This window comes from Aphelocoma coerulescens, chromosome 2, assembly GCF_041296385.1.
Source record: "Aphelocoma coerulescens isolate FSJ_1873_10779 chromosome 2, UR_Acoe_1.0, whole genome shotgun sequence".
NCBI classification, from domain to species: Eukaryota; Metazoa; Chordata; class Aves; order Passeriformes; family Corvidae; genus Aphelocoma; species Aphelocoma coerulescens.
The window spans coordinates 150,048,550-150,071,168 of record NC_091015.1 but is presented as its reverse complement, the minus strand read 5'-3'; the positions used below and the strand labels follow the sequence as shown (position 1 = coordinate 150,071,168).

The following is a 22,619-nucleotide window of genomic DNA, read 5'->3' as shown; positions in this document are numbered from 1 at the left end:
TTGAAAGATATGCGGAGGTGATGTGTCAGTTAGATGGGTGACAGCCATGAGGTTCTGCTGTCTGCAGAAGTGAGGATGGAGGGGAGTCTCAGAGCCTGCCAGGCTGCTTCATAATAAAAAGGGGACAAGATAGCTAAATACAGAGTCTCAATGAACAGAATCAGGTTACAACCAGAGGACAATTTTTGTCCCCAAATGCACACATATCTGTTGCTTATTTTACTGCATACGATGTGCCAGAGTGTTTTTTGACTTTGCACAGCACAGCTCATGTTAATGCAGCTGTACCCTGCCCCTCTCTCCTCCAAGAGGGTGCTCTCATCTCTTCTGGCTTTTGGAACACTTCCTCAGCTGCCCAGTTCCCCAAACAGCTGGGGATGCCCTTTCCATGGACATACTTCCATGGAAAAATGATGGTTGTTACAGCCCAGGTCAGGCTAGAAAGTGTACTACCAGTTACACTGTATGACTGCACAGCAGTGCCATGTCTCATGTAGTTTACTAGGAGTTGTTCAGATTAATTTAGCTTACAGATGTTACTGTGCTAGAGCCAACCTGAAAGCAGCCCTATTGCTGGGGAGGGTGGAGAGGGTGGAAGGAATCATGTAGAGGTGGGGCTTTGCAAAAGAAACCTCCCGAACAAATCCCAAGCTTAACTAACTCACATAATCGCAAGAAAAGCTTCCCCCATGGCATATATACTCCAAGTTGGGAAAATTCTACAAGGGTCAAGTTTCTGCATTAAGCTGGGGGCCTGGCTTTCTACCTGCTGCAGGCTGTGGGGTTGACCAGATGCTTTTAACCTGTCCTATAACACTTCATGCATATTAATCAATCACCTTAGTACTAGGGAGACATGTGCAAGCCCATCACCCATTTTACTGAACAAATTAGGCCTGGCTTGTTCCACAAAGCTGTATGCTCATTGCACAGGACCCACCTTAAAGCTCTGCTGATGGTTAGTATTTATTATCTGCACCACAGTTCAGCCTGTGCACCCTGAGCCTCAGCATATGAGGTGCTGTATACAAAACCAGCACTAAAAGATGTTCCCATGCTCCAATGGGCTTATTCCGATCTGGCTGCTTAGCAATATTGAAATGTTTTGTTGAATATTAAGATTGAATAAGCAGACAAGGTATGTGGCATGTATTCAAGTATTTTTTAATGAGAATTTCTGACCCAAATGACCTTTGAAAGGTAGAAGCTGTCATTCCAAGAAATACATAGGGGCAGGCATCATCTTTTACAGTGCAGAATCTGACTCGTTTTCAAAACACTGGCACCAAAAGGGAGACTTGTGAACAATTTTTGTCGTAAACATTAAGAAAAAGTGACTAAACACTGGAAGAACCAGAAAAGCCTACACCTTTTTGAGAATTTAAACTAATCTATGGTGCTTCAGGTATTTTCCTTTAGAATAAGTATTTTGTCTTCTATGGTGCTATACAGTACATACAGCAGGGAATACCACTTTTGAGAAGCAAAATAAGCCTCATGACACAAATCCTGCTCACTGCACTTAAGCAAACATTCTTCATATTGAATCCAATAGGACAAGTTCTGAAAAGTAGAGGAGAGAATTTGGTCCATTATGTGGCTATCAGATTTAAATTACACCAATAACTGAGACGCATGGGGTATCAGTGACAGGAATACTGGACCCAGAGTGTATGATTACTCAATTACTTCAATGTCTGTTGGATGCTTAAAGGCTAAAACAATTTTGGGTTCCTTCCAGTCAGTGCATATCACTGTCAGCTCTTCAGACAGTTTACCTTTCCCAAGAAGCTTTTGCTTACCTTATCACCTTCCCAGATCTGCTGCTTGCATTCTCCAATTACTGCACTTAACTGCAAGCCACGTTACATATACTTTACACTTCATCTTTATCTGTTCCATTTTGGTGATGTGATATTAGGCAAACATCTTAAACTTACAGCACCGGGCTTTAAGTCACTGACATCTTAGATTTATTTTTCCCAAAGCTTTCAGTTTTAGCAGGAGCTCAAATGGAGCACTGAGAAAGTGGAGCAGGGAGCCGTAGCCGCAAATGTGAGGGCAGTCTGGAAAATTAATGTATTCTTAAAGTGCAAGACAAAAAGAGGTAAAAATCTTCAGCACTCTGTAGTTCTGACTCATGAAGGAGATCACAAAATTTAAAGTTGAAAAGAAAGTTGAAACAAGATAATATGAATGAAAAAGGAGAAACGTGAAGCAAGGAGTGTAATTAATGTAGGTTATAAGGAATCTATAAAAGATATTATATTAGCTGGAAATATTTCTTATTACTGTTGTTATTTCTATTTAAAAATCTTAACGGAAAGTAGCTATTCACAGAGTGAGACAGAAATATCTACTTCCTTCATTAAAAACTTTTATCTGATTTAGCTTTACTCTGCAGTACCACTACTTGAAATGTAATGCATCATTCAGGGAAATAACAGCCAAGACATAGATTACTTATAAAAGGAAGGTGCTTAATACGTCATATCAAAATCAAATGTGTTTGTTTATTCTAATTTGTCACATCGGTCTTGCTTATGTGTGCTGATAAAATTAATTCATAACCAAGTGGCTGCTGTTTCCATCGATTACACATTTTGAGCATCAGTCATCATTTTTTACAAATTGTCACCAGTATTTTCCTTGGTTTGTTTTTTCTCTGAACTCTTTCCTGGTCCAAAACTAAAGGAACAGTTTGTAAGACAAATAATTCAGCAAAGACAAATGAGATAAGTTTATCACAGTCAATTCATACCAATAAAGGGAAATACTAAGAAAATCAGCAATGACTACAAAATAACCAAACTATTAAACTGCTTTATATTTTTTCATATTACAATATGGTTTTAATATCAGATAATAATCAATACATTGAAAATACTGTCTAAAGAAAGTGAGGCTCTCCACATAACTTCAGAATATTTCTTATCCTTATGCTTCCAGGACAAGGGCTGAGGCTTACAAAGCACACAAATTGCACAAAAGAGGGCTGGAAACCTATATAGCTCTTCAGAGTCAGGCTACAGTCAGAAACAGGGCTCTGAAAGAAAGTTTAAAGGCACTGAAGGCCCTGATTTAAAACTGTCTTTGGGTTCCTGACATCTTCAGGGAAGCACTTCAGCATTCATTTGATTATAAGCAAATGCTTAAACGGAGGTGACTCAAAAAACTTGAAAAACTTTATTTCTTGAGAGGGTATCATCAGCACTGCAAGTTGCTTAGCAGGTCTGTAAATCATATTTTTTAAATATCAAGTCCAAATCATACACACATGCCCCACCCATCTGTACATAAAACAAAATCATATAAATTCATGGACTGCCTTTCTCAATGAGGCCATGTAAACACACTCCATTATTCACAATTTAAGAAAAAAACCCTCTCTAGGTAATTATATTAATCGCTGATTTGAACTTTGCATAATTCAGAGCTAGTAATCCAAAACCTGTCTCAAATTAGAAAAAAAAAAAGGATATGGTAGTAGTTAATATTAAGGTGGAATTCCTGATTGAACTATATATCTGGTAGTGTTTCAGATAATTAAACTGAGTTCTAAGTAATATGAAAGGGTACAGTTATGGTCAGTTTTTATCTTCTAGCACTGCAGGGCTGTTGGGACTTGAAAATTATATGCAGGCAGATTTGGAATGGGCCCAAGGTAGACCACACTGAACTAAGTAACATCTGGTGTATACGGCTTAGGTTTTTCAAAAGTGTGTCTGGACAGCTGTAAAATGGAAATTACATACATCTCTGACTAAAGGCTACATGTAAAGCTGGCAGAGCTAACTGTGTGTTACTTGGAAAGGCCCTGTTCTCTCCTCAGAGCTGGGTGCAACCATCCTGGAACATGTGCAAAGACATTCCAGTTATGCTGTAAAGAATTTATTTTACATCCAGTGAATGAGAAATACTTGTAAAACCTGCATCTTTGACTAACATTTCTCCTACATCTCTTTCATGTTTAACAAGTTGAAAATAAAACAAAACCAAGACACTTCTAAGAGCCTGGTCCAGCCTGAGGATGTTACCTACACAGAAAACATGTAGATGACATCCGAAACTGTTACTGTGGTATGAAGTGCTCCAGAAAGCACCTCAGCCACCCAGTGCCTTGGGTGTTACTGCAATGACACTGTGTAAGCAGGGAAGAGCATAAGCCTAAAAAGGCTTCTCCAATTAAAGAGAGGTGGAGTGAACCAAAGAGTTGCATCTAAGAAATTAAGGAATTAATGTGTTTGAGTACAAGTCAGGATTTCTTTTTTTTTTTTTTCTTTTTAAGAAAAAACTAAATGGCAATTCATGATCTTAACAAAAACACCAAAACCAACTTTTTTGTCATTTGACATGAAAATTTTTGTTGGAAAAAAAGAAGATTTGGGCAAAAAAAATCGTAATTGATCTTTGGTGAAACAAGTAAAAGGCAGGAAAGCAATCATATAACTAAAATCATAGGCTGTCTTTAAAATAAGCTACATGTTTAGGCAATTGTTACCATTCCCCAAGGAGAGCTGGCTGTTCCTGGGACTGACTACAAGACCTACGAGGCTGTAAGGGATAGCCTGAACCTCAGCTTTCCAAGATAACTTCCACCTCACAGCTCAGTGTGCTGAAGCCTCAGACCTCACAACCACGTGGTAGGTTACGTTTGTTTCTTAATAGGAGCAGTTAAAATGCCTATTGATCAAATTTGCCTTGCCTGTACCAGGATAGGGATCCTGGCTGCTTTGGAGTGACAGTAAGAGAGATGCTGGTCTTTAATGGAGGAGCTCTCACTCCACCAAATTCCAGTGCTTCAGCCATTTGCTGCTGTGACTGGAGGTGTGAGCACAGCGTGGGATTGGGCCCCTGAGGAGGGGAAGGTAGGGCAGTGTGGTTCACATAGAGGGCTCTGCTTCTTCATTTGTAGGGAAAGAAAAAGACAAGAATTTCCTCTTAGGATCACCATGAAAAATGCGCTTTTTCTTTATAGTTAGACCCAAATGCATGCCTGAGACAGTAAGAATAATATATTGTTATATATAAACAAATAAAAAGTATGTGAGATGGTGATGGCCATGGGGAGCTCCTGCTGAGAACAAACCTCTTTCCAGTAGTTCAGGTGCCCAAACTGGCATCCAAGTGCCAGTTGTGATAACTAAGTCCAGTCAATACTTCAGGTAAGTTTGGGCCACATTTGTGCAATGTGCCAAACCATTAGTCCTTGAGACTATAAGATCTGAATCCTTTTTCTTCTTCTTTGTATGCAATACAGCACATTTTTCCCAAAGGGATGTCTGAGTGCTCTCCCCTGCTGCAGCCACCCCCCAGCATGGTGAAACACTGGGCTGGGCAGGTCGGTCACACCCCACCAGGGCAGCTGCAACACCAGCAACCTCAGCTGTCACTCCTGGCTGGCTGGAAGCCACTTCATGAAGGTTTGTGACCTGTTGCTTTCACAAAGAGTCATACTGTAAAACTCCAAGAGACACCCCAGGACAAAGCACCTGCAAAATTCACTTACTCCAGAAATATTTTTTTCATTTAACAGCATCTGAAACCATTAAGTTGGAAAATAATAGTGTTCCTGAAAGTGAAAAAAAATAAGCCAAACCGTTTTCCTTCCAAAGTCTGAAACATAATTCCTAGGCTATGAGTATTGCCAATTTTTATCCCTCAATTACATTTTTGCTCACTTTAAATCTAAATCTAATGCAAACTGCAGCTGAGATTTTACAGCATATCAGCTCCATATTTAAAATTCTGTCACTAATTCCAATATGTCAGATTTCTTACAACAGGCAAAATGGACCTTTAAAAGAAATGGTTTATATTAAAAAGGGCTCAAAGGGCTAAGGAACTCTTTACAATAGGAATGCTCATTGCAAAGGTAAAGCAGAGAGAAGTTAAAGTGCAAAAGTTAGAAATAGTATTATTTTGTCTTCAGAGCAGAAGGTTGCCTATGAAAATATGCCACTGCCCAGCAAAACATTTCAAGTGACCAAGGTAAAGGATGACCCAAATTCTACTATCAGAAATGAGACCTGGTTACCAGTCCTGTGGATGCTGAAAGTTGGGCAGAGCCCACTTGGAACCACTATGTCTGAGAGAAGAAATGCAGAGAGGTGAAGGACTGAAAATATGAAAGACTGGGCACACAAAACTTTCTGTGCAACAGTGTCACTTCAAGTTTTCTTCTCAAAACTCTGCCTCGCTTGAAGCAATGCTTCCACTCCATAAACTGTTCTGCAGCCATTTCAGTGTGGGAGATGTTAACACCACAGCCACATAGCAGTGTGTACTGACATGCTGAGCTGCAGTTATTTGCTGGCATTTTACTCCTGCTTCACCATCTTGCACTGTGTATTTATATTGGATACTCTAAATTCAGTCTCAGATCAAAGTTTTTAAGCAGAGGTAGCAACATCCACCATGCCTCAGAGCTCCCCACCTGCCTGTTTCTGCAGTGCCAGTGCCATAAAATACTCCTTCCATAAAATAGCCACTAACCTGAAGGGGAAAATTAATCCCTCCTTTGTGCTCCCCAGGTATACACCATCTAAAAGAAGTCATGCTTTAAAATACTAACAGCTTAGTATTTCACTACCTTTTCACTTTTACATGGAAAATATTATTACTTGCAAAGTACTCTCTGCTTTTCTTCAGCATCTGAAAATATTCTTTCTGATTTGAAATACAGGGAGCACAGAAGAGATCCAGCTGCAAACTCAAATTCAGACAAACTTCTAAGTAACACCATGGCCAGGGATGGCTTCACACCGACCTGTAACTGATCAATTTTCAGAAGGCTCAAATACCTAGAAAGTCAAGAAAAAGGCAAGCATACTTTTTATAATAAATTTTTGAAGTTTACCTACACCCACATCCCTGGGTGACCTATAAGTTGATTCACTCAGGAGCTGTGTGATGCAGCTGTGGACTACTGGAGGGAAAACCAGCTGACCTCTGCAGCACAGGTCCAAGGCTGCCTGAACCCACTCATTCACCTGAACTTGCCTCACATCCATGCTGGGTGGACACAAGCTAGGAGGCAACATATTTTTTTTGTGACTGAATGCCAGGAGCAAAACCCTGGGTAGCGTGGGTTGAAGTGTACAGCAGCATGCACCAACCCCACATGGAAAGAGCGTCAGACAGGCACTTGTCCCGTGCTTCCAGGATCCCTTCATTTGCTGCCCACGGTGAGACATGTTTTAGATCATATGTCTAACCAGCTTGCATGGAGTAAATGGTTCCATGTCTTGGTGCATTTCTAGGTCCTTCCCTGCAGTGCCTGTCCCTGTGCTGCTGTTGTTCTGCCTTTGTTTGGATGGGTCCTCTCCCCATCCCAACAAAGGAGAAGGCCAAACACATCCCTCCTTGCTGGTCACCTGGCCAGAGCAGTACATGGCAGAGTCCCTGTCATTACAAATTTGTTCCTTCCCAAAAGACAGCAATGGCTGTTGCTACTTCCTACAGGAAGGATTGTAACTTTACCTGTAGAAAGTTACACGTCACAGCCAAGCACAGCTACTGCTCCAGCACGTGCCTCCAACCACATCATGCGCTTAACCAAAACCCATTCCAAGTCAACATAAACTGAAATGAAATCCATGGAATAGTTTACTCAATGCAATTAGAGCAGATCAGGTTTAATTTCCCATTTAGCTTACCATGGCAATTGCTCAGCGCCACCAATACAGCCCCCTCCCCTCGTGAACAAAGCACTTCGCTGCTGATTCTTTTCCCAGCGCAGCTCTCCATGGTTGAAGATTTTCTTGGCTGACATGGCTGCTGTATGAACAGCCTGACCAGATTACCAGGGTAGCTAATGTCCTCGCTTCATCTCTCTCAACATCTGTACTGACAGTGCTGAATAACTATATTTAAATAGAAGCCTTGCATGTGAGTTTTCAAAAAACTTTCACTCTCTGCAAACCTGAATACTGTTTTCAAACCAGGCACATAGAAAAACCATGCAGCAGGTGACATTTGCAGAAATGAAGAAATGACATTTGCAGAAAAAAGCATCTGACTTTTGCAGAAATACTCTCCTTAGAATTGAAGCTTGCTATTCAATACCAGCTAAAGTGATGCCATGAAGATTTTTGCCTTTTCTTTTATACCCCTGTTATACCTTTTTACAACTTCTGTACTCCTAGTGCTTTTTGCCTACATTCTTGGACTTGTTTGTCAAGGTAAGAGACTAAACATTTTAGAAACTTCGTAGCCAGAGATCAGTGTGCCCCAGACCCCAAGGTCCTCTCCAGAACACATTCTGTAAACCAAGATAGAACCATCCAGGGGAAGGTTCCTTGGGGAGGGGGGCTCCCTTGAGCCTCTCATTGGGGAATCTTTGATAGATATGCTAATTAGTAAAACCTATAATGTTATACCCAATGTTGGGAGGGGAGAGGACACATAGACTTGGCAGGGTGCATCTCAATGCATATGACCTGGACGTGTGCACCTAAGGATCCTTAAAATAAATACCGAGGTAAAATCCCTTTTCCCCTTCTAACCGTGTACGACTCTTGATTTTAAGACCAGGAAAAGGCATCAAAGCAATACTCCCAGTTTAAAAGCACAGGAAAGGAGGAGGAATGTAATACAACAGAAATAACACATTTTAGAAGCTTATGGTTGCAGCAATATCTATACAATATTCACAAAGAGATGGTGAAGCTTAGCCCCATTTCAGCCTAAAAAGCATTAGGCCTGTGCTACACTCCTGTTGAACCCCTCCGGTTCCCAGTGAATCCTCTGAGATACCACAAGCAGGCACAGAGGAATATCCAAGTCCAACATGCCATGCACGGGCCACCACATGTTCCATGTACTCTGACAGGATCTGGGGCACGTTCCCCATTGGGCTTGAATGTAGCAGAAGGCAGTCAAAAGTATCCTGGGTCTCTGCACTTCCCAAATGCATGTGGGATGTGTGCCCCAGACAAAAATCTTCCATATAGGCTGGCTTTGGGAAGGGCTCTCTCACAATGAACAGGCACAGCAAGTTTGGATAGAATTTACCTCACCAGGTTTGGTTTGTCAGATGGTTTGTCAGGACTTAAGCCTGACTATACCTCATAAACATGTCCTTTCAGAGTCACTCATAAACTGGAAATAACACATCCTGCAAAGGAGAAAGTGAGGCTTACAGTTAACTTATTTATTCCTACCTAACATACTACAGACGTCCTGATTTTTACAGCATTACATTTTTTGAACCTTTTCAGTAAAGTGGAGGTTTCTCATTTCAGCCTAACTGCTGTTAATCTGTTCCAAATGTTAACATTGCAAATAAGGTCTGGTTACCATCTCTGCCCCAAGTCGATAATAGGAACAGAGCTGATCAGCATCTGGTTTAGTTCAGAGTACAACTTGCTGCCTAATGCTGCAGAATTTGGGTTGGAAGATTGTTGCATTTCATGAACACCACAAAAAAAATTAACTAACAACACTCACATACAGTCATGTGTCATTATTTATTGCTCTATAGGCTTGCTGAAGATGGAATGTCACATTACCAATTTTGGCAAATTTCAGCACACATAAACAGGCCAAAACCACTTAACATAAATTATACCAGAGCTGCCTAATGACGATTAAAAAAAAAAAAAAAATCAGTTGCTTACTTTCCAGACTTGTGGTGGAAAAATAGTCTAAAAATAAGAGAAAATTTTTGATCAGCTTCTTGTTTTATCATGTACTTTAAACACTTGACTTGTCCTGTGTCCCATTCATTACAAGGTGTTTGGCAGTGCAGCACCTTCAATATAGAGAAACCTATGATTTATAAATGAACATGGTCTAAAAATTATTTACAAAATATAAATTAGTATTTTAATGGAATACAATATTTGACCTAAAAGTCACAAAATCAAGTTCACATTCAGATCAAAATAAAAACTCCTGTTGAGTTAAATCAGAGCTGATAAAAATTTCAGTATACAGAATAATTAATCTCAGGATTAGCTGTGACCCCACTAACATTCAGAACCACTTCTCATTTTTTCTTCAAACCCTTTTCATACTTTATTCCACATCCCTTTACTGTGTGATCTATCATTTTGCAGTAGACCATATAAAAATTCTGCCTACAATATATTTCAAATATATTTCCCTTGTTAATCTAAATGGCAGATTATCTTTTATATAGTCAATGAAGACTACAGGATCAAAAGCTCTTGACAACTATAGAAAATATACCGTGGATAAATAATAAAAGTTTTAGGTTAGCAAGACATGCTAATTTATATCCATCAACTACTCACATTGAGGTTCAGTTTGAGCAGAAAAACTAATAACCACTTCAACTATTAAAAGACCATTTTTTAAAATGAATGTGTAGAATGCTTAAAACATCTGGAGCCAGTATAAAATGTACATGAATTCAGCCAAATTTACCCTACACTTTCCTGTCACTCGAAGCACTGACTGAAATGACCCACATGACATAAATTTCTTGTTACCTGGGAGAAATTACTTCTTTCCCCAGACAGATTTAGCTCGTTGATAGGCCAACTACTAATATAACATTTATGAAGTTAAGCAGGATAAAACTGGTAAGCAATGTATTAATTTCATAGCAACACCTATGAGCAGTGATTTTTTGGGGGAACCAAAGATTTCATTGATTGTATTTTACATTTGAGGAATCTGAAGGAGAAAAACCCTAAATTACTGAATTAAACCATGTTGCAGAGCCAAGTTAGTAACAAAACTCAGGAAGTGGGAGGTTGCTTCATGCTGGTTACAGAACTATACCATTGCCCACAAGATTTTTGTCTTTATGTAACTCCCACGGCACAAGAGAAAAATAACCAATAAAAGGTAATTCCCAGCAAAGTTACCTATTTTCTGCATAGAGACTTCATCAGAGATATTTTAAACTGCTTAGGGAAGGGAAAAAGGACTGCATAGTCTGACTGAACGACTTGAGAGACAAGACATTACTAATGAAGCAAAGAACAGAATTTACAGGTGTCTTTTGTAGAAAGATCAGCATAATAAGGAAATTTATCTACTTAACCCTGCTAAAATCGTATAAAAAATGAAAACCCACCAACCTTAAGCAGGTAAGAAAAATGAAGTTATGTTTTAAGATCTGTCTTTGCATGCACCTTCCTTACCAGCATCAGTTACGTCAGTTGACGCCTGAGCTAAGCAATGGACTAAGTTAAAGATCTGAAGATGCGTCTGTATGTCTGAAAGATAATTCACTTTATTCAAGCTCAGTTAACACTTCAGTAGTTTGCTGATAACATGAGGTTCACCACAAAAGAAAGGCAAAGTTTTTCTTTTCAAGCTGCCAAGAGAAGCTGTCTTGTACTGAGTTCTCCTTTTTTTCCTACCATCTCTGGGCCAGAGACTTGACCCACAACATGATGGATAGGTCACTTGCTGGGAATACAAGAAACACAAGTTCAAATTCTCCTGTAATCAGGTAGACAACATAAACCCTCACCTCCTACCACACAGGGAAATGACTCAGACATTAGGTTACTGGTAATCCAGTGTGGAGTAAACTTTGTGGGTATGGCTTTTTCAGTGGTGAAAAGGTTCCTGTTGGCTTTTTCTTTTTTCTGTTATGGAACAAAAGCAGCAGTCAAATCTCAATTTTATTGTAAAATGAAATCCTTGCATTCTAGCAAGTCCTCAGTAGTTAACTTCCCATCTATTTAGTCTTCTTCATTCAGGGTATTTGTGCTCCCCTCCCTCCTACTCCCATGTTGGCACTGAAATGCTGGTCCCACAGACTTCTTGTGATGACTGGGGTCACAACAGCAGACAGACATCCTCCTGACACTTTGGATTTCTCTGGCTCATATATCTGAAGTGACCAGAGGTAAGTGAACACAGCCAGTATATGGCAGTCTTCTGGTAGTTCTTGTTCACTGCCAAAGAACACACTCTCAGGTCTCACCCACTACTGAAAAGGAAACAGGACAAAACAATAGAAAAACCACCCCGACATCATCCCTCCATCCTCATACGTCACAGTTGGCCACAGTACATGGACAGGAGCCTGCCCAAAAGAACCACCACAAAAGATGTAACTGGTGGAACGCAACAGGCAAGAGACTGTGGGAATGGACATGGAGGCACAAAGAAAAAGGACCACAGGGCTTCTCCAGAACCCAGCAGTGCACAGACTTTGTTACACCTTCCATATTTCAAGCAGACCCCTAACCTCACTAAGTTCTACAATTTCCAGTATCTGTAGCCTTTTTTGCATTCATTTTGTTTAAAATGTTGATCTTACTGCATTAGTCAGCAATCACTTTCATTGCTTTCTTTCTCTACTTTAAATGCAGATGGCTGTCTATGAAAAGTCACTCTTCAACTGCTTACAAACACAGCGCCAGGGCAATTCAGACAACTATCTGTTCTGCTTCCACTTAGGAGTCTGGCAAATGAAGGACACAAAATAATTTTTTTTTAAAAATGGTGCCTAAATTTAAGAATAAAATCCACGTCTAAGCACTTAAGCACTTAAATATGTAGTCTGATTTAAAAAAAAATTTGGAATCAATAAAGTGACAGCAAAGCCAACTGGGAGCTGATGACTTGGAGAATTCCATCCCTAATTTTGTTGTCTAAATAGGAATCCAGAAATAGGGCCCAGGATCTCATTTTGAACAAAATATTTGTATGTATGATTCCTAGAGCTGGAAGGAATAAATTGGATTATTGATCTCCCCTGAGCTGGGAAATCACTGGAATTCATTTTAAAAGCACTGTTCATGTTATACAGGCATTCAGAAGATTGAATACGAAGGTTGGGCATTGAAAAGACATGAGAAAGACTGTTCTCCTCCTAAACACAGATGTTAGATGGGGTACCAGGCCCTACTGCCTTGGCACAGAAAGCCCAGGTGTTCTCAACCTGGAACCAGTGTAAGACATTGCTCCTTGCACTGACCCCAGCCACCTGCCAGCCTGTCAGGCTCATACCCCCAAAATTCACTTCCTGCTATGCAGTTAGACATCTGAAACACCAAACTTCCATGACAGAAGGCTTTTTCTTCAGCACACTGGACATTAAAAAAAAGGGTCTAAAGGAAAACAGGCATAAGTCTCTTGCCAGGCTTCTCCATCCAATTCCAATGATGGTATCATGTATTGATTTGCTCTCAAGGAAGCTCCCAAATGATCACATCTACATCTCTGCTTTACTGAGAAGATGGTTTGTATGTGGAAAAACTTTGATGTTCTTTGAAACTACTCTAATAGTTGTAGCTGTTTCTTTCATATGGCCATCAGGCTCAGAATTACCTGAATATGGGAGCTTCCCAAGAGGAACAAATTATCTGTATTAGCAAAGGCTCCTTTCTAAGTCTGGGTGGTGCCTACACTTAACTAAATCAAATTTTACTTAAAAGCTTATTAGAGCTTTTGGCTCCATACAGACATCACATTTCTGGGAAGTTTTGATCAAAAAGCTTGGCATGACTACAATTACAATATTGTTACAAGGCACTAAATGTTATTGATATGTTTAAAACAGAAATTCCGTGTTCATTTTATATACAATTTATCTCAATTGCATAAATACCAGGGTATTTATAAATTTCTCAGAGTTTTCATCCTCTTTGAATCTTTCAAACATATTTCCAGCTTACAATAAAGCCTGCTAATAATGGCCAAGCAGCCCATAGAATAATCATGTAATTAAAAAAAGGAATAACAACACTGATTTCATAACTGAACAGACACAGCAGCTCTTGACTTTTAATAGATCTATTAATAATTTTTTATGGTTTTCATTCTTGATTCTAACTTAAACAGAATAAACTGCAACAGCTGTCCAGGGAAAAAAGATACAGTCCTACTGGGTAGTTCTCTTACACTGCTGCCCACCTCATGATCTATCCACATTTACATGGTTTCCAAAGTCTAAACTGAAGCAAATATTCTCAGATGGGCAGTGACAGCTTTGAGTGTCGTATCTGTATTTAATGGAATAAAAAACACAAACCAACTTGTCAGACACACCACTGTGTCAAGCTCAATTACCTAAATAAACAGAGGCAATGGTTAATTTTACTTGCTGCTCACTTTTTTGAAATTGCTTCAGTGTTGATTGTTGCAGTCTCTTCCTGGGAGGATTACATCGGCCTGGTATAAAGTTTCACTTCCAAACATCATGTCCAAAACCCAAAAGCTTGCTACAAAAAAACTATAAATTTGGGAAAAGAACCTTCATTCTCTGGGGAAAATTAGCCTTGATCCTAAGAGGAATCTTATTTAAGCAAGCCCCACTGATGAGACAAGCAGTGCTTCTATTGCCAGTGCAAACAGGTTGTGGCCTGCCATGATGGAAGCCCACCAGAAACTTCCCATGTGAGCAGTCACTGTAAATGTGTCTTTCTCCACTGCCTTGAGGCAGATGCCTATGTGCCACCCAAATGTTATGAGGAACCCTGACATCAACAAGGTCACATTAAAAGCAGTTAAAGTACACACGGATGAGGAGAGAAACATTTTTGCACAATTTCTTTCTTTGTTAAATACAAACTAACACCTCTCATTATTTTGGCAATGCAAAAGTGCAGCAGATTTTGTCACGTTCTACAGGGCAGAGAGCTATTGGACCTCTGCTGACTCACACAGGCTGAAAAGGTAGCTCGTCCTCCCTCCAGCCATCCCTTTGACCTTGAATAAAGAGCCTTCCATCTGGAACTGTTTTTCTGAAGTGATTCACCCCACGCTGTTTCACACGACGCACAAAAAGGCCCAGTGACTGTGAGACCCAAACTGCAGTCGCCACGTCACCGTAACAGAGCTTTCCATACACTCGCAGGTCATTCAGCATGGATCACATCCAACCTCAGCCATTCTTTGTCAAGCACCCACAAAGGATTTTAGCAGACTCAGTACAAAGCAAAGGCTTACATGCTGACCTTTAGGTGTGCACTGGTCAGTCAGTGCACTGAAGCCAATAATGTGCAAAACCTACAGAGCCAGGATCACTCCAGCAAGCTGATTCATCTGTACCCTCACGTCTACACCAGTCCCAAAGCAAAAACAGATCTTCTGCAAGATTCCAGCTGTGGAGATGCTAAGGAGAGAAAGTAAAGCAGAGGACAGGACAGTCCTTAGTAGGAGCAAGATCCTGCAGGGAGACTCACAGCAATGTGCAGCCCTAGTGGCAGCCCTAGTGGCAGCTGAGCAGAGTTTAGGTGCTGTGCTGGGTCTCTGAGCACATGGACCTGAGCACCAACTCTGCAGGCTCTGGGCTGTGCCAGGCCAGGCTTATTTTGCACTTTTCACCATGACTACTCAGCTCTGGGATGCTGAGTGCACATGAATGGCATGTTCTTTGCAACTTACCAGTGGAAACCCTACTGCGGCACTGGGTTGAACAGGCCCGTGTGCTTCTCTCCAGCCTTGTTTCCTGCCTGATAAGCATTGAAAGGATTGCACAGCTTTGTACAGGTTTCCTCACCACAGGGCAAAATATATTCACCTATGAAGTGCACTGATAAACATTTTCCATTTCACATACAGCAGCTGAAAAACAACTTTACCAGATGACTTTGGTGTGGTTGATTTTTCTCTGGTTTTTTTTTTTTTTTTTTGGTCTTTTTGGTTGGTTGGTTGGTTGTTGTTGTTTTGATGGTTTTTTTTTTGTTTGGTTGTTTTGTTTTTTTTTGGTTTTTTTGTTGTTTTTTTTTTTATTATTTTTAAAAGGCAGGTAGATTAATGACCCAGTTATTCCTGGTAACTAGTCTCTGGGTAGACTCAACTAGTCTGTTGACCAGTAGACAGTAGTACAGTAGACTACCTGCTGTAGTTAAGTAATAGCCCTAAATTCTATTCATACACTGAACAATGCAAGTACTATGCAATATTTTGAGAAATACTAAGCCGTGTTAATATTCTAGACAAAACCACAGTCAAAAACTGTACTAATGCTCTTCTAATCTGACACCAACTTGAAGAAAGGTGGGAGTAGTCCTTTGCTGCATATGGGGGTATGTGCACATCACACAGCACTGTTTCACTGGGATCTCTATGGTTTAGATTATAATGAAGTTTTGGGTTTAAAGCTGAATATATATAAGCTCTTAAATTACAAGAATTATTATTGCAAACCTGACTGTAGCTACAGTTGGTGTTCTTGGAAGATGAAAGTGCAAGTAACAAGAAGCTAACAAATTCATGCCAGTAAGTCAAGTTTAATTTGCTTTCCTTTTCCCCTCCCTTCTAAAGCTGGCTGAAATACAAGTTCCACTGTAAATGCAGTGACTAGCAAACATGGATGCCATTACAAATACAGCCCTGCCAAGAGGAAGTCCTCCGTTGACTAATAACAGAGTTTCCAATAGCAACTGCAAGATATTCTGGGCACTGAACTGAAGAGATTTAGGGATATATTCTAAACAAGATGTGCTTTTTGCAGCTATAAATTGTATAACATTTGGACAAAAGGTTTTGAAGAAGTCACCAGTAACTTGTATCACAAAGGCAGAACTGGAGGTTTTGGTGGCTCTTCAATGACCTTTACCTCATTGATAACACTGAGCTCTCCTTGTCAAGCCTGTTACCAAAGTATGGTTGAGAAAATAAAGACACGGTCATCGCTACATAGCCTGGCATTGCAAAGATCCCAAGCTTTCGCTGTCAACTGAAACAGTATGAAAACATTGCCTTTTATTTTGTAAAGAGGAGACTGAATGCTTGCTAATATTTTTGTGTAGCATTTGTCACTGTCAGAGCACAATACAGAACATAATGAAGTTCATTTGGTAATTAAGTAACCCATTCTCTGAAAACCTATTCTTTAATGAAACATAGCATCTGTAACATTACAAAATCATTTACTAGAACTGGAAAATTACTGTTACAAAGATCATATTATATGACAGCTTCTCTTCTCAGCAAGCCCTTCCTTGCTGAGAGTTCAGGGCATTTCATGCAGTTGCTTCTCCTGCAGACAAGAGGATTTTTAAGTTTTAAGTTTTATTTTTAAGTTTGAATATGGAAAATACTCTCAGTTTCCGTTGCTGCAATTCAATAGTTCTGTCAAAGACCGCCCATGTATTTTCATAGGAGTAACTTATTTAACCTTTGAAGTAAAGACAAATTTGTCAGAAATATTTGCAATGTTAACTTGTAAGCTCTAGTATGTGGAATTTTTGTCAAAATACAAGCACAAATCAGAGTGCTAAATAGTAATTTCAAAGAGATGCTAAGCAGTAATGAAAATGAGAAGCTGCTAAGCAACCAAATGACACAAAAATTGTCATCAAATAAGTGAAAACAAGAACAACTTTCCTTATAGAGAAACTGATATACTAAATACCCAAGTCTGACACAGTTATATTGAATGCTGCCTCTGAACAATACTTTATATACAACACATTTCAGCAGCAGATGCCTGCTACACAAAAATACTGCACTGCTGGTTTTTAATACATTGGAGGTAAAATGTTATGTACCAAGTAATTTTAACTTTCAGTACAACTTCCCATGATTTTAAATTTTAAAATGCAACCAAATTATAGGAGATGCAGGTACAACAGAAAAAAACATGAATGAGGGCTTAAAACTCTAGATGGCACACTCATACAATCAAAGACTACAACAGGAATACACAGGTTCAACTATGATACTTTCTTGGTTTTCCACCCAAAGCATATATAATCTAGCCACAAGTACTGTTCTGAGGCCAGTTTGTAAATTATTATTATGAAAGGATGTGCACTATTTCCCCAAGTTAGAATGAGATGATTGAATATAATACTAGGCAGTATTTGCAGTTTTGTAACACAACGGCAGTGAATTAAGCTATTTTATTATTCCACATACAATTAATTCTCATGGCAGGGCACCCATTCTATCACACTACTGGACTCCAACCTACTTCATAGGTAAGAGTCAGATCCTACATGTTTCTTAAAGGCCCAGTCTCATGCAAAACCAGCTCAGTTATACAAATTTTCAAGCTCTGAAGGAAGTTTTTGTTGCTGCTTTGTTTTTAAGGAACTCAGTTGTGTTTTATTACATCAAGTCCATGATCATAATAAGGACATTTTAATACACAGCCTTTAACCTACCCATCTATATAGATTAGGCAGTATAAAATCTGAAAGTCTAATAATCTTGGATGGTTGTAACAGCCATGAAAACAACATTGCAATGCTGTTATTAGAATTTGCCGAGGCTATGTTACTGCTGTTATGCAATCTTACTGAAGCTGTAGTAAATGAAATGATATCTGTGCAACTCAATTGCCACAGTACACGTGTGAACAACATCCAGAATGATCAGAAGAGCAAAATGCTTTAATTAGGGGGTTTGACTAATTATCTGAGTAAATAAACAAGTGCCTAAAGACAAATAGAATACAGTTTTGCAGTGTGCCAGATGCTTCATGCTGATGGTGTAACAAACACTATCCCCCAGTAAGTACAAGGCAGCTGAACAAGCTGTCTCGTGTCACCCTTTCAGTGCAGTACCTTTTGCTCAGTGTGGAGAAGCCAAAGCATCACAGCAAAGGGATGCCCACACCAGGGGCACAGAACCAGTAGAGACCAGCACAGAGCCCCAGCTGAAATTCATCATGTGAAACACAAGTACAGCAAAGGACACAAAGAAGGAATAAAAAAGAGGGAATATCCATATACTGATTGGAGAATTATGTGGACACAGAAGCATTTGCCCACAAAGCCATGGAGAAGAATGTCTTTAGCCTTAAGCCAGTATCACAGCACCTCTGAAGCAAAGTCCATGAGCAAGTTTTCCCCATTTCTACAGTACTAGATATCAATTCATTAAAAAACCCTTAACAAACCTTCTCTAATAAAGTGTACTCATAATCACTCCTTGATGTATTTTCCAGAGTGTACCTCTGTAGCATGCTTTAACTCTTAAATATGCAAGTAAGAAAAATATTTAGCATATGTTATTAATCTACATATGTAAATTTGTGATTTCCATTTGCAAGTTCAGTAAGTCACCGTATTTTTTTAATCATTTAACAAGTTTATTTCTACAAATTATGGCTTAGAAGCAGGTACTGTACATACAAAAATCTGAGGAGACTGATGTGCAGCACGTCATTTCTTTATATTGTTTATGTGGATAAGTTATTAATTTCAGTGGGTATTAATCACATTTCTTTATAGCAGCAATAAATAGGCATTTTACTTTTCATAAAATGTTATTCTATATAGCATGTTAATCAATAAAAAATTAACTTTTAACAGCACTAGAGTAACATAACCCACAGGTTGAGTTGGAAAATTTCATATTAGATCTCTGTGCCAAACTAAGACTGAGTGATTTGCAGGGTCTCCAACATGTCTTCCACTGCCTTCAAAGAGTATTTAGTTTCTTTCTTACTGCGACCTGCAAACTAAACAGGAAAGAAAGGATGGTTATTTGTCATATTTCTGAAATTCTAGGTCTAAAACCTGTGAAAATAACAGTTCTAAACATCAAATATGGGTAATTAACTGTATTTACTACAAACTTAAAAGTACAAAACTAAAACTCAGAATTTTTTCCAGAATACAAGCTATATCACCCTTCTTCTATGAAACAAAGACAAATTACTTTTTGTTAAAACAAGACAGAAAAAGTTCTACTTATCAAGATTTACTCTAAAATAATCCAGACAACATATATTTTATGGTTCAAAGTAACCATGAGTGATGACATTGTACTTGACTGTAGCCTACTATTAAAAAGGCAATTTCAGAGAACATTTGAAATAAGTCTGTCTTGATAAGAAAGCAAGATACAGCTTAATAAATACTACTAATGGCTTTAGAAAGGAAGGGGCAGAAGGACAGGAAATGCTGACCACTCCATGTTGAGCTCAAGGGTTTTTCTAATGATACTGACAATTCCCATCGCTCATCAGCCATACCTAACACAGGGGATTCATTGACCAGGTTGGTCTTTAGTCAAGTGAAACTCCTAACCATTTTTAATACACCTGCACTAAAACGTTTTGCATTTCAGGTTGGGAGGGGTGGTAAAGAAATTACAGAAATGGTAACTAAAACTTGCTTCTAGTAAAACAGCCTATTCTCTACTTAAATGTTATTCTCTACTTAAATCCTTTACTTAAATCTAAACACTCAATAAATTTTCAATTTGAAGTTTTTTATTTCAAATACCACTGGTGTCTCGCATAGTTAGTCCTTGATTTATAATGTGTCCCTTCTCTCTTGTAATTAACTTAATTTAGCAAACTCTTCATGACCTGTTAAGAAAGATTAAGTCATCAAACTCAGGTAATATCACACCAGCAACAAGCTGCAGGACCTGTTAACCTGCTTTTGACCCCAGGGCTACAATCTAGCATTGCGATTCCCAATCAGCACCGAGTTTTTTAAAAACATAGTTTTGGCACAGTAAATGATAAACTATTTCAAATTAAATAGTTAGGAGAAATGTTGTTACTGTGACAACACTTTACAGCTTAGAGATGTACTGAAAACATTGTATTTTCACGTTTTTTATTTCCAGGTGATTAACTGATGTGCCAGGTTTTGGTTCTAATAGTATATAAAAACCCATTGTTCAGGTTGTGCAGTTTCCAGAGTGACATGCAACAGTCAATTTCAGAGGAAAATCCAAGATTTCTTAACACACTCCAAGGTGAAAGCAGCAACTTTTGCTTATACCTGATTGAATAAAATATCCTCTCTTTGCTCACATTAAACAGACACTTGGGAATTCCAAATCCTTTCACAAAATCAAGCAAGTTAAAAAACAGAAGTCAAAAGTTTCAAGTGAAAACCTGCTTCAAATTCAAAGCATTCAGAAATTTCAATAAAAAGCACAGAAGCCTAAATATACTGCAGTCAAAAAGCACACTTTGCAAGCCACACAGAAAGCATGCAGAGAAAAGCTTGAAAATAGAAAATTTTTTCTTATTCTTGCCACAGACACTGGAAGCAAAATTGACATATGACATTAGTTTAAAAAAATGCTACTTGCTAATTTCAAGAGCGGTTGGCTTCATGATACTGACATGTAGTTTAAGCTGAACAAATAAAACCACTCTGCATCATAACAACCAGAAGTACACTTGGAAATGTAATCACTTCAAATTTGCCCTGACAAACAATTATTTTGTCTATTCAGCCATTACACAGCAATTTGACTGATTGAGCTGGAATCCATTTCTTAAGTCATGATTTAATTTTCTGTTTCCCAAATGGTTAGTAACAAAATCACCTCTCCAGCCATAAATAATATGTAGATTGCTAACACAGAAGAATTTATGCAATGTACCCAAGAAACATGTATCTGGAAAATTACTACAAGTAGGGTAACATTGAAGATTTTTGTGAGCATTAATCAAACTTGCCTGCCTCTGCTGAAATGCTTCTACCAGAGGACATGCTAAACCAATTACCTAATTGAAGAGCACCAGGTAGCCTTATTTTGTTTTGGTGGTAAGGTAACTGTGACTCATGTCCTCAGTTAGAACAGACAGAAGTTCTTCTCAGGGTCTGCACAGATGGAATGATCCAGTTTTCCAGTCATAAGGCAAAAGTAAGCTTATCATAATAATAAACTTAAAACTAATTCTTTGAATAATGACTACTTCACTAACTTCTGAAATACAAGATTAAAATTAAATTTTATTTGGTTTTTTTTCCACCCAGTCAATTAAATTTAAGAAACCTGGAGAATAATGACCTCTTTTTTTTTTCAGAGGATGTGTTAGCAGCCAGGAATTCCAGCTCCATACAGCAGCCCTAGCTACAAAACCTTTCTGTCTTCCTGAAGAAGTTTACATTTCTCCTAGATTAGACACAGATGAGAAGTACTAATCAGCAACGATGGTTACATATTTAACATCAAAATAAGTATATTAACTAGATGGAGTGTCAAATATCTGTGCTTTTCAGATTTTTTTAAAATTATTCTTTATCACCATGTTTTCCTGTAAAGACAGTGCTGCACAGTCTAACTGACATTGGTGAAATAAGGTTTTCTATTTATACTCAAACATTGCTTTCTTTAAATTACAATAAACTAAGAAGTTTCTCTGATTTCATAGAGGAATGCACAGAAAAAGCAAAAATCAAGTGCCAAAGCACACTGCTTGAATGACAGAATAAACTGAAAGAAGGGGACTAGTAAAAATATTTTAAGTGAATTGCATATAAAAACAATAAAAAATAACTAAATAATAAAAAAGCAACTATAGCCAGTTATTTGAAAAAATAAAGACAGTTTTCCAAAATTACTGACAAAACTGCTGGTAATTCAAGTTCAAATCCAAACTGAAAATGGGGAACAATCTCACTTCAAGACAATTGCTCAAAACTAACTTTTTGCATTAATAACTTGGAATTTGAACTCACAATTTCACATAATTTGTCTAGATATCCAAATCAGGATTCCAAATGCATCTTGCTGTCTTGAACATGACCACCAGAAAAATTTCATTTAGCAGTATGAGAATGTCCAACCAATAAAATAAGTCAATGTTAAACCCAACAAGCTTTTAAGGCTCTTACTGTACTTTACAGGTGGATAATGCATGGAAAGTGGGGAGGACTTACAGAGATAATATAAATATCCAGCTTAAAACCTGTCTAGACATACCCTCCACTAAGGCAGGAACACTGTAAGGGCTGCTTGCCTGGCACAAGTGA

At 38.6% G+C, this 22,619-nt stretch overlaps 1 protein-coding gene across 1 annotated transcript in view; it reads right to left on the bottom strand.

The window, feature by feature from the left end:
* Positions 1–18,957: 18,957 nt before the first annotated feature.
* EMC2 (ER membrane protein complex subunit 2) overlaps positions 18,958–22,619 on the bottom strand; it is a 36,517-nt gene continuing 32,855 nt past the window's right edge. The window contains exon 11 of the mRNA XM_069005355.1: positions 18,958–19,351. Within this exon, the coding sequence (XP_068861456.1) occupies positions 19,265–19,351 (87 nt within the window). The 3' untranslated portion in view covers positions 18,958–19,264. The remainder of the gene's footprint in view (positions 19,352–22,619) is intronic.